We start from the raw sequence: 12,707 nt of genomic DNA on the forward strand, positions 1-12,707 counted from the left end.
TCCGTGTCCACTTCTCTGGAGCAGCAGAAAACCACCTTTCTCCCTCCTCTATGTGACATCCTTTTATATATTTGAACATGGCAGCCACAAAATTAAAAGACGCCTGCTTCTTGGGAGAAGGGCAATGAAAAGCCTAGACAGCATCTTGAGAAGTAGAGACATCACCTTGCCAACAAAGGTCCGTATAGTTAAAGCTATGGTTTTCCCAGTAGTGATGTATGGAAGTGAGAGCTGGACCATAAAGAAGGCTGATCGCCGAAGAATTGATGCTTTTGAATTATGGTGCTGGAGGAGACTCTTGAGAGTCCCATGGACTGCAAGAAGATCAAACCTATCCATTCTGAAGGAAATCAGCCCTGAGTGCTCACTGGAAGGACAGATTGTGAAGCTGAGGCTCCAGTACTTTGGCCACCTCATGAGAAGAGAAGACTCCCTGGAGAAGACCCTGATGTTGGGAAAGATGGAGGGCACAAGGAGAAGGGGGCGACAGAGGACGAGATGGTTGGATAGTGTTTTCGAGGTTACCAGCATGAGTCTGACCAAGCTGCGGGGGGAAGTGGAGGACAGGAGTGCCTGGCGTTCTCTGGTCCATGGGGTCACGAAGAGTCGGACACGACTAAACGACTAAACAAAACATCATATCACCCCTTAACCTCCTCTTCTCCAGGCTAAACATGCCCAGCTCCCTTAGCCGTTCCTCATAAGGCATCGTTTCCAGGCCTTTGACCATTTTGGTTGCCCTCCGCTGGACACGTTCCAGTTTGTCAGTGTCCTTCTTGAACTGTGGTGCCCAGAACTGGACACAGTACTCCAGGTGAGGTCTGACCAGAGCAGAATACAGTGGCACTATTACTTCCCTTGATCTAGATGCTATACTCCTATTGATGCAGCCCAGAATTGCATTGGCTTTTTTAGCTGCTGCGTCACACTGTTGGCTCATGTCAAGTTTGTGGTCAACCAAGACTCCTAGATCCTTTTCACATGTACTGCTCTCAAGCCAGGTGTCACCCATCTTGTATTTGTGCCTCTCATTTTTTTTGCCCAAGTGCAATACTTTACATTTCTCCCTGTTAAAATTCATCTTGTTTGTTTTGGCCCAGTTCTCTAATCTGTCAAGGTCGTTTTGAAGTGTGATCCTGTCCTCTGGGGTGTTAGCCACCCCTCCCAGTTTGGTGTCATCTGCAAATTTGATCAGGATGCCCTGATCTATCAGAAATCCTCCATGTGGTCTATGGAATATTTTTCAGTAACTGTAGGTGACAGCTTGGATGTTAAGTGCTAGTGTAGCAAATGATAGGATTATGTTGTTGTTTAGTCGTGTCCGACTCTTCGTGACCCCATGGACCAGAGCACACCAGGCACTCCTGTCTTCCACTGCCTCCTCCAGTTTGGTCAAATTCATGCTGGTAGCTTCGAGAACACTGTCCAACCATCTCGTCCTCTGTCGTCCCCTTCTCCTTGTGCCCTCCTTATGGCCTCCATCTTTATATGCAACTCTGCATATACAGGAATTCAAACTGTATGGCAGCAAGTTTGCCCTCTTCTATAAAAGCTGAAGTTTTATCAGTTTGTTGGTCTGGAGCATTCAGGCGTGTTTTAACACAATGCCAAGGAGGAAAGACGACAAGGCTCTTAGAGAAGCAAGTGCTTCTCATGAAACTGGGCTACCTCCAACCAATTTTACGCCCATCATTCTACCGTGGGAAAGAAAGGCTATTCAAAAATGGAAAACATTCAAGACAGTTCCCAATCTTCTCCGTGTGAGGGAGGAGAGCATGTTTAGGGAAGCTTTTAAGGTTTCATACATTACTGTATTTTATGGAAGCCACCCAGAGTGGCTGGGGAAGCCCAGCCAGATGGGCAGGGTCTTAATAATAATAATAATTCGCAGCTGGCACAAGTGACTCAACATCAACACACCTGGCACTGAATTGCTAAAGAAGTTTGGATGAATATTCGAAGAGCTCAAGAATGATAACTACAAACTGATCAAATATATAGAACAATGACAAGTGGTACACTTGCTGATGATCAATTAAGCAAGGGCATTTGATTAGCAACCCCTGCCTGCTACTTAGCCTCTTAATTCCTATGGAAGCAGTCAGGGTGTACTTTGATTTTCACACATGATTTCTCCATCTTGGCTTTATTTCTCTCAAATAAATCATGACATGATGTAGTATATGTGTTGTTGTTCTTCACCTGAGGTTTTATGTACCCAATTTTAAGACCTGCTAAGGAACAAATAATTGCTTTTATGTCCTGATATGCAAAACCACAGAATTCAAAGAGCACTTTCTTTTTCCCACGGCTGTTATTTGTAGCTCCTTCTCCTCACTCACACAGTTTAATAAAAATATTTTCCAGTGCTAGAATAAGCCCCTAAGAAAGCATATGAACCAAAACAGGCTTACAGTGGTACCTCAGGTTAAGTACTTAATTCGTTCCGGAGGTCTGTACTTAACCTGAAACGGTTCTTAACCTGAAGCACCACTTTAGCTAATGGGGCCTCCTGCTGCTGCTGCGCCACCGCCGCGTGATTTCTGCTTTCATCCTGAAGCAAAGTTCTTAACCTGAAGCACTACTTCTGGGTTAGCAGAGTCTGTAACCTGAAGCGTATGTAACCCGAGGTACCACTGTATAAGTCAAGGTTTCAAATGCACACAAGGTGCTTTGCATTTCCTGTTACATAACTTTTTAATTAGAGAGAGAAGTGTACCAACCAGTTCTTCAACGTACAAGAGTCAGAGACACAGAACTATTGTGCATGCACCAGAACTTCTGAATGTAGCATACATTCTACGATACAATGCAAAGCAACAGTATCATCATAAACAGTTTTAAAACTCAGGCAACTTTTTATTCAAAGCTTATTAGAATTACAGCATTTTAATTCATGCCAAAAGTACAGCTTAATCATATGAAGCAGAGAATTCTTGAACCACCATTTCAAAATGCCAATCTTTTTCACAAATGTAACTTATTCTAGAGTTTTTCCAAAGATGTATTTTATACATAATTGGTAAAGCAGCTCAACTAGCCTAGAGCTAGTCAGTATGCAGGGTTTTCTTTTAAAAAATAATTAAATGCATATTTTCAATATGCATTCTGTGTAAATATAGATTGAAAAAAGGGAATGTGTTTGTGTGTACCAACAATGAATTAGCTCTTGCTCGCAATACCAGATGTTGCAGTCCTAAGTTTACCTTTAAGTTATCAGTTGGATTCCATGAAGTGCAAAATGTCTTTCCCCTTTTGGGGAAAGCATCAAAGTTGGCATTTGAGGGTCCTTAGCCTTTTTCCCCCCAAGGACTTCATGTCAATTGTTATGAACTCGAAAAATTCCAGGTTGAAGTGCTTTGCTTTAAAGAATCAGAGGTGGCAAACAAACATAAGAAATTAACAAGCCAAAAAGTGACAGTGTAATTTAAATCCATCTACTGCACTACCTTCCCCCTTTCTAGCTGTTTGCCAGCATTAATACATAATTCTTAAGGATATACAAAAATGACTTTAACACTATATAAGTATAACCCTGGAAATGTATCTTTATCTTGCCAATGACAAGACATCTATAATTAAACTTTATATTGGGAAATAACATTCTTTGCTCATTTGTTGTGGTCAGAAGGAATGAAGTCCAACAAATGCTAATAGGTGGTTGTTAGGTCAAGTATCACATAGTTTATATTTTTATGCCAACAGCCTTAATTTTTTTCTAAAAACAGGAGCATAAAATTCTCTTAGTCTATTATGCACCTCTACTCAATTTGATCACAAATCGCTATAAAAGGCACATGCCTGGCATATGATAACTTAAAACTATTAAGGCTATACCTTTTTTTCCCGTTGAGTGCTCAAGAGCACTAAGTGCTATCCCTATATCTTAATTTGGGGGGAAAGGGGAAAAAAATACTAATCCATATATCTCACACTTGCAACTACTTCCAGAAGCCTAATTTACTAATTGTATAGCAAATATTTTTATCAATAACTGTACTAGCTAGTGAACACAAAACTTGGTATGTAACGTTTCAAATGGAAGCAATAAGGTGGCGTTATGCAAGAAATATCTATCTGCAATAAAATCTTCTGAAGCAGTATTAGTGTTTGCTGTCTTTTACTAAAACCAATGCTACCCTGCAAATATCCCCATTACCAAAAACGAATCCCATTGTTCTAGGGTCTAAATCTGAAAGAAATCCTCAATTGATGGAATGTTACCATGATGCCTAGAATTTGCAAGATGTATAACTCAGTTATAGGTGAGACCAACAATGTGCAAATGCTCCCAATATTCTGTTGGGAACAAGAAGTGCTACTCAACCAAGAGACTGCCAAGACCTCAGCCTACTAAAAGGAAAGTCAGTCTCCATGTCAGTAGTCACAGTGAAGATTCTGAACGACATACTACCCAGTTATTCTATGCTGCTACAAGGTTACAACAGCTATTTCTAGCACTCTTGCGAGCAATGCTAGGTAAAATATTGATGTTTGAAAAACCATGGTTGCATCACTGTTTACATCCAATTTTTTTTTTTAAAAGTTTCAACTATTTTCTTTCAACATACGTACCATTATTCTAATCTAGTGAGTTCAGAAAGTGCTTCCTGTGAAAACTTTATCAAAGAATGACAGGAATTCTGACTTTACACACTTTTACATAGAGGCAAGCCCCACTGATTGCAGTGACTTACTTCCACATAATTGTGATCAAGAGCAAAGCCCTAACTTTGCAAATCTAGCTTTCCATAACATGAGCATTTCCCACTCTGCATTATACAGTCTCCTATTTACAAAATACTTTAAAAAGCTTTACATCTGACTTTCTCATACAAAAAAAAAGTGCAATTCTCTTACCCCATTTTCTGGGGCAACAACATTCTTCATAAATTCTACAGAATAGCAGCCTATAGAAGCAAATAAGGTGCTTAGCTTATGCCCAGGAGCTAACTGGTTTTAAGTACCAAATGCAGTACTTTTTATCAGCAGGTCCAGTTTGTCTATTACTGTCGTAATGGTGCCCCAGCCAAGTTGGCAAGCTCAATTAGTGCCAGTGCTCCATGCAAGCGTTCGCGCTGTTCTTGGAGGCGGCTACAGGAAACTGAATGGGCAATATTTTTTTCCTCCTCCTCCTCATCTTCAGACTGAAGATATTCCATGGGATCCTGTTGCTCCTGATCAGGCTTATGAGTAGTTTTGCTTTTCAACGTAGGAGTGCGCTGTTCTCTCATCTCCCAGTACCTGTCAGTAAAGATGAATGTTAGCATTATAAATAGCAACTGAAAACACTAGCCTGATAGTCCCTTGGATTTCATTTAATTAAGCTAAGGAAAGGATTGGTTCAGTCAAAGCAAAGACGACTGTGAAGTAAGAAGGAATAATAAGCCTTTAAAAAATAAGACTTGCCGAGTGTGGTTTGAAATGCCATACTTACAATACATCCAACCTGACGTGACAAAATGTTCTCAATTCTCAAGGCTTTTAAACTTATTTCATTTACGAATTGCTTTTAAGCATTGCAAAGTATTTTTTTAATAATAATAATAATAATAATAATAATAATAATAAATAATAATAATTTAAAAAACAGCTTTGCATTTTATATGAAATAACTTACTTTGCCAGCCATTCAGCAACAGCTTTGTTCTCTGCAGTTTGCTTTTTATTCAGTCTGTCTGTTGGTTCTTCTCTCCTCAGCTTTGCATATGGATGTTTGGGACAATGACGGTTTGCATGCGTGAATCTGCTTACGCATCCTTATTAAAAAGACAAGACAGACATACCAATAATTTAAACAAAGACATTCTACTTTCTTCCCATGTTTAAAACACAAACACTGCTTGGCCCAGAAAATATAACATTAAAAACATACACCAAGTGGAGTTTTTCTGTAGTTAAGTGTTACAAAGTAGACACTAGCGCTTGGCAACCAAAATTCTGGCTTACGTGTTCCAATCAGTGTATAAAACTCTCAGGTTCTGGGCCCCTTTAGCTTTCCAAATTTCTCTTGCATTCCCTCTCCACTTATTCCAAAGATGTATTGCCCTATGGCCACACATGCTGACTGGCCATGAAATGGCTTTCCCCCCTTCAAGCTACATAATCCCCATAGGTCCTTCCTTCTAAGGAAGCAAGAGGCCTACAGAAAATACTCCCCTCCTCCGTATTCAAGCACACAGCTTCAGATTTCACCATTTTCAGCGATCCCAAACCCCCCACGCCCAGTCCTAGTGCTTCAATACATGATGCATTATTTCAAAAATGCTTTCTTTTCACACATTCCAGGCAAAGTGAAGCACTCAGTATCACCAGTTTTATCTGAGAAATTAAGTATTAGCTGAATACCCTCCCATAGATTTCAATGGATTTTTAAAGCACTTTATTTTACTGTTAATACTGTTATTTTTTCAAACTAGTAGTACGCATAATTTTCCTTCCCTCTCATATAATACATATAAGAAGCAGGAAATCTTATTCCCAATTGTATTCACAGCAGTTTATTTGAACAAAGGTTAATTCTGTCTTGGCTCACCATTTTCTGCGCACACAAAAGGTTTTTCCCCTGTATGGAGACGTTGGTGCGTTTTAAGTTGCCCACTCTGAACAAAAGCTTTCCCACACTCTGGATAGTCACACAAATAAGGCCTTTCACCTGGGGGAAAAACAATCACGGGGTTGAAAAGGGTATTTGTAGAAATAAAAGCACTAAAAAGTGTATTATTTTTGTTAGTATTGTAAAGCTGTCAAATTTTAAAACGTTTTTAGTTGCTTTGAAATACAATTAAGGGACAACAACAAAGATGTACATAAAATTCAGAATGGACCAAGCGCTGGTGCTCTAGCTGGCATGCTACTTGACTACACACCTTTAATTAATCTCTCCGATATACAGTCTCTGCTTCCAAGTTACTCCAAAAGGTACATTCCATCACGGGCGTAGGCAGGATTTTTGTTGGGGCGGGGGCAGAACCTCAGTTTGCTATTTTTATTGCTAGGGGCATGGGCATATTTTTATCCCCTGGGCTGGCTATGCCCATGAATCCTATATTTCCTTATTCAAACAATTTAACAGAATGGGCATTATTCAAAGTTAAGATTCTTTGAAGTCCCATTGGTTTAAAGTTCTCTCATTGAAATGACAATCCTATAGCTCATGGGTAGGTAAACTAAGGTCTGGGGGCCAGATCTAGCCCAATCGCCTTCTAAATCCGGCCCACGGACAGTCCGGTAATCAGCGTGTTTTTACATGAGTAGAATGTCCCCTTTTATTTAACATGCATCTCTGGGTTATTAACCCCCCAAAAATATAGTCCAGCCCCCCACAAGGTCTGAGGGACAGTGGACCAGCCTCCTGCAGAAAAACTTTGCTGACCCCTGCTATAGCCCTTTGGAGGGTGCCAGAGATGACACAGCAGGGTGTTCTGCTGTTGGATTTCCCTTCTGCATCAACCCCGAAATCTGAAGTGTGTTAGTCCAACATATGCCAGAACTTTGATGCTGTAGGCCCGATATGGGGCTTGTTGGGGGGATGCCAGGGGAGAAATGAGAACCTGCAGAATGCAAAATCATTCCTCCTTCACTTCTGCTCTGCTGGGTTGAACCTAGCAAGCCTTTGTATTGGGCACCTGAACTGCCTTAGGTTCACGCCCAAATCTTAGCTGGCTAGTGGCCGTAATTCCAAAGCAAGTGTCAAAAGCTTCAGCGTGTCTTGTTGTCACCTTCTGCCTGGATAAACTTGAAGAAGCAGAATCCTTGTGAACAACTTAGGAGTTTAAGGAAAGAGGGGGAAAAAACAGAAGATTCAAACCAACCACCTACTTCCCACCTCAAAATGACAGGTCTTTTGTCTTGTGTTTGTTCACTTGCAAGCAAGACCCAGGCGTAGTATAAATGTAACTGAAAGACTATCACAGTATTTCATACTGTGGTGAAGCTACAGTGTTTATTAAGAGACAGGTTTACAGAAGAGCAACAAGGAAATATGGAACACATGCAGTTCAGGGGAATTATTTGAGGCTCCCCACAAATTAAATGCATCTCTCTCACATAAAGTTATAAGCAAGGAAGAAACTAAAGAAGCCTCTATTACATGATTAAATGTGTGAAATACTTGCTCTCATTTCTTTAAGTGTCAGCGATCACAGAGCTGGAAAGGGACCACAACGGTTATCTAGTCCAACCCCTCACAGTGCAGGAATCATTTGCCCATTGTGGGGCTCACACCCACAACCCTGAGATTAAGAGTCTCATCCCCTACCAACTGAGCTATCCCAGTTGACACGCTTGGAATGAATACTTCCAAGACTACAGTGGTGCCTCGCAAGACGAAAAGAATCCGTTCCGCGAGTCTCTTCGTCTAGCGGTTTTTTCGTCTTGCGAAGCAAGCCCATTGACGGCTTAGCGGATTAGCGGCTTTTAGCGGCTTATCGGCTTAGAAAAAAGGGGGGGGAGGGAAAAAACCCCGCAGGAACTCGCAAGACATTTTCGTCTTGCGAAGCAAGCCCATAGGAAATTCGTTTTGCGACGCACCTCCAAAACGGAAAACTCTTTCGTCTAGCGAGTTTTCCGTCTTGCGAGGCATTCATCTTGCGGGACACCACTGTACTTCACCTGGATTTCAGATTGTAGCTGCAATGCGATTGTTGTACTATTACAAACAGACGGTATCATGTTATGAAATTCCACCCTATCACAAATTCCAATTAGTTCATAACAAACACCTTAGCCTATTTTTCTTCAAGACCCATGCTTTGACAGAATATCCAATGCTTGATTTTTCCCCTTCTTGACTTGTTCCACTTACCAGTGTGAGTTCTTTTGTGGGCCTGTAAAGACTTTTCTCGTGGGAATACTCTGTTGCAAACACTACAGCGAATCCTGCTTGAAGAGTGCTCTCCCTCGCTTATTAGATCTCGGACGGTCTCTGCTCTTGGTCGACCTCTTCTAGTCCCATCCTGGTAAAAAAAACAGGCCGTTACCAAATGCTTCCCCAGAAATACTATATAAAAAGTGGTGGGGCATTAGACCTCAGCTCATAGGCCAGTGGAGCTGTTGCAGGCATTTCCTGGCACAAATCTACGGTATTCATCAGTCAGAACCTGCTAGAGCCCAAAACACTGGCATTTTTGTCAGCACCTGTTTGCTGAATGTGCAATCAATACATTTAATACGCACATTATATCTAATTATATCTTAGTGTGCTTGGTATCTTACTGGGCACTTTGCACAATGCCAGTCTGGCATCGCATTGCATACCGTCCAACATTTCTCCAATGAAAACAGGGCCATCTTATTCTATAATAATGCTGATAATTTTATTATTTATACCACGACCATCTGACAGGGTTGGCTCAGCCACTCTGGGTGGCTTCCAACATAAATAAAAACCAAATAAAACATTAAACTTTTAAAAACTTCCCTATACAGGGCTGCTTTTAAAGGTAAAGGTAAAGGTACCCCTGCCCGTACGGGCCAGTCTTGACAGACTCTGGGGTTGTGCGCCCATCTCACTTAAGAGGCCAGGGGCCAGCGCTGTCCGGAGACACTTCCGGGTCACGTGGCCAGCGTGACATCGCTGCTCTGGCCAGAGCCAGAGCCGCACACGGAAACGCCGTTTACCTTCCCGCTGGTAAGCGGTCCCTATTTATCTACTTGCACCCGGAGGTGCTTTCGAACTGCTAGGTTGGCAGGCGCTGGGACCGAGCAGCGGGAGCGCACCCCGCCGCAGGGATTTGAACCGCCGACCTTTCGATCGGCAAGCCCTAGGCGCTGAGGCTTTAACCCACAGCGCCACCTGCGTCCCCACAGGGCTGCTTTTAGATTTATTCTAAAGGTTGTATTACTTATCCCCTTAGTAAAATGCTGGCCTACAACTGAAATAAACAGATTGAATTGTATCTCCTTAGTTCAGGGGGTCACATATCTCCATACCCTCCAACACAGGGGCACTTGGAGGGACTGGCATTGTGAAGATGCTCGCGCCTAGGTCAGCGTGTGGCTCCCTTAATTTAACACTGTTAAACTGCGGCAGCGTTTGCAACCACTGGCTGGGGGTATGTGTGTGCCACTTATTCAGGAAACGTGTTCTCTATCAAGCTGGTGTGGTGTAATTTTACACATTACTTGGGAAGACAGGCGAACTAATTCCAGCGTACTGGAAGAAGCAAAGACCACCAATGTTGAAGCAATGATTCTTCAACATCAACTTCGTTGGACTGGTCATGTTGTGTGAATGCCTGATTATTGTCTTCCAAAGCAACTACTCTACTCTGAACTTAAAAATGGTGGTCAACAAGGTCCGGGTTCAAACCCCAATTCAGGTGGGTTAGAAATGTAAAATGTATAAATAAACAAAATGTGTCTGCCAAATATTTAGGAAGCAGGAGATTGCCATTTATTTAGGAGTTGTATCGACTGGACATAAGGAGGCGAAGAAGAAGAATTGCAGATGAAGATGATGGATTTTTCAGAGCTAGCTGACCTAACCCGAAGAGTCTGCAACCAGAAGGAAGAGTATCAGGAAGATTGGATCAAATTTAATGATTATTTAGATAAACATGTTAAGTTAAACTAACTGAAAACAGCTTGCAGATACTTAATTGGCTTAGGATTTTATTTATGCTAAGTGTTGAATTAATAGGTTTAATTTCATAATGTGAAGATTTAAGGATGTTAATGTTTAAGTTAAATTAAATTTTATAAGAACTGTGATTTGGAGTTAAAGATAGGTAGCTGTGTTGGTCTGCCATAGTCAAAACAAAATAAAAAAATTCCTTCCAGTAGCACCTTAAAGACCAACTAAGTTAGTTCTTGGTATGAGCTTTCGTGTGCATGCACACTTCTTCAGATACCTTTGGAGAACAGTTAAAAGGGCATGCAATGAAATTCAACCAAGTGGGAACAAGGAAGTCACTCAATAATGTTAATAAGTGTAATTTTTAATAAGCACCTTAAAGACCAACTAAGTTAGTTCTTGGTATGAGCTTTCGTGTGCATGCACACTTCTTCAGATACCTTTGGAGAACAGTTAAAAGGGCATGCAATGAAATTCAACCAAGTGGGAGCAAGGAAGTCACTCAATAATGTTAATAAGTGTGATTGTTAATAAGGTTATGATTTAGCTTTGTTTTATGTGTTTGTTTGTTTATAATGTTGTGAAAATCAATTAAAAAATTTGGGGGTGGGGGGGAAAGGGGGACATAACGAGGCGAGGTTGCTACCGTCGTTGTTGTTATTTAAAGGGCGCAGAGAGCGCGCGCGCGCGCCCCCTTGAGCACCGCAGGTGCCAAAGGGAGCTGGTCCCGCGCGCCCAGCCGCGGATTTCGAGCGTGTGCGCGCGCGGGAAACCTCTCAATACACCCACACCCGCTTTTGGCGCGCGGAGGTGTCGTCACCCAGAGCGTGAATCACTCGCGGAAGTGACTTAACTGCACACTCACACACACACACACACCAAAAAAAAAGAGCACCCGAGGGGGGCGGGGCCGGCCGGACGTTGGCCAGAACCCTTTAAAAAAAATTAAGGATTCGGGATGCCTTTTTCCCCTCAAACCGCCGCCGCGCGCGCGCCTTTCCCTGCCCCGCCCCCCTCCAGGGGCTCTTAACCCCTTCGGCGCCGCACTCACCCTCAAGTGCCCGCCGCCGCCCCCGCTGTCCGGGCTGCCCGCAGCCTCCTCGTCCTCTCCGCCCGAGCGCCCCGCGGCTCCACGGAGGCCGCCGCCGCCGCCGCCTGCTCCACCTCCTCCTCCTCCCTCGCGGAGAGGCTGCGGCGTGGCCGGCGGGGGGCTGAGGGTGACGTTGTGCGCGTTCTCCCCCCAGCGCCACGGGTAGACCATGAAGTCGCTGAAGCCCGGGCTGGTGGGGATGGGCGGCGGCGGGGGCGCGCGGGGCGGCTTGACCGGGGTGGTCTTGATGACCGAGACCAGGACGCCGCGCTTCGGGGAGTCGCCCGGGCCCGGGAGGGCGGGCGCGGGGAGGCCCGGCCGCTCCGACATGCTGCGCCGGGAGTGAGTCGCCCTCTCGCACGGTGCGCTCCGCCGCCGCCGCCGCCGCCGCCCTCGGCTCTTCTTCCTCGAGGCCCGGAAGGGACGCCTCAGGGGCGCATGGCCGGCAAGCAGGCAGAGCTTTTCCCCCTCAGGGAAGCAGCCGCGGCCTCTTCCCACACGCGGCTTGTCACCCAGCAGCGGCCGCAACCCTGACCGCCGCCGAATCCAAGACTTTCCCGCGTTACATTTCGCGCCTGGGCGGAACCAATCACCAAGTCGGGCGCCGACGTCAGGAGAGTGGCGGGCTCCCGCGGCCAATGGCGTGCGGGGAAAGCGCCGAACTCCCTCACTTCAAAGGCCGGCGGCTGGGAAAAGGGAGCAGCTGGGTGGGACTTAGCCGTAGCGGAGCTCAACCATTGGCTGGCGCTTGCCCGTCTCCGGCCAACAGAATTCGAAAATCTCCCAGGGTGGGTGGGCCGCCGGCATCCCACCAAGGCCCGCCCCCGGCTGTCCTCATGTGAAGAATGGTGCTTGGTGCTGATTGGCTGTGGGCTGGAAAGAGGCGGGTTCTGTCGCTGGCGGTTAAATGCGCAGTAAACAGGCGTTTGGCGCGTTATTTAGTCCCAGGCATCTGGCCAATCACAACTGCCGACGCAGCTCTCTAGGCGCGCTAAGCAAGAGGCCACCTGAGCGCTTATCACGTGACAATCTCTATTTAAA

The 12,707-nt window shown here is 44.4% G+C and overlaps 1 protein-coding gene across 1 annotated transcript; it reads right to left on the minus strand.

Moving 5' to 3' along the window:
* Positions 1 to 2,838: 2,838 nt before the first annotated feature.
* ZNF367 (zinc finger protein 367) lies at positions 2,839 to 12,045 on the minus strand. The gene is made up of 5 exons (XM_079996149.1): positions 11,628 to 12,045; positions 8,807 to 8,957; positions 6,536 to 6,655; positions 5,621 to 5,759; positions 2,839 to 5,244 (listed from the first exon to the last, which is right to left on the minus strand). The coding sequence occupies exons 1-5, from the start codon at positions 11,994 to 11,996 to the stop codon at positions 5,007 to 5,009; spliced, it is 1,017 nt and encodes a 338-aa protein (XP_079852275.1). The 5' UTR covers positions 11,997 to 12,045; the 3' UTR covers positions 2,839 to 5,006.
* Between the last annotated feature and the right edge of the window lie 662 nt (positions 12,046 to 12,707).

This window comes from Podarcis cretensis (genome assembly GCF_951804945.1).
Source record: "Podarcis cretensis genome assembly, chromosome: 11".
NCBI lineage: Eukaryota > Metazoa > Chordata > Lepidosauria > Squamata > Lacertidae > Podarcis > Podarcis cretensis.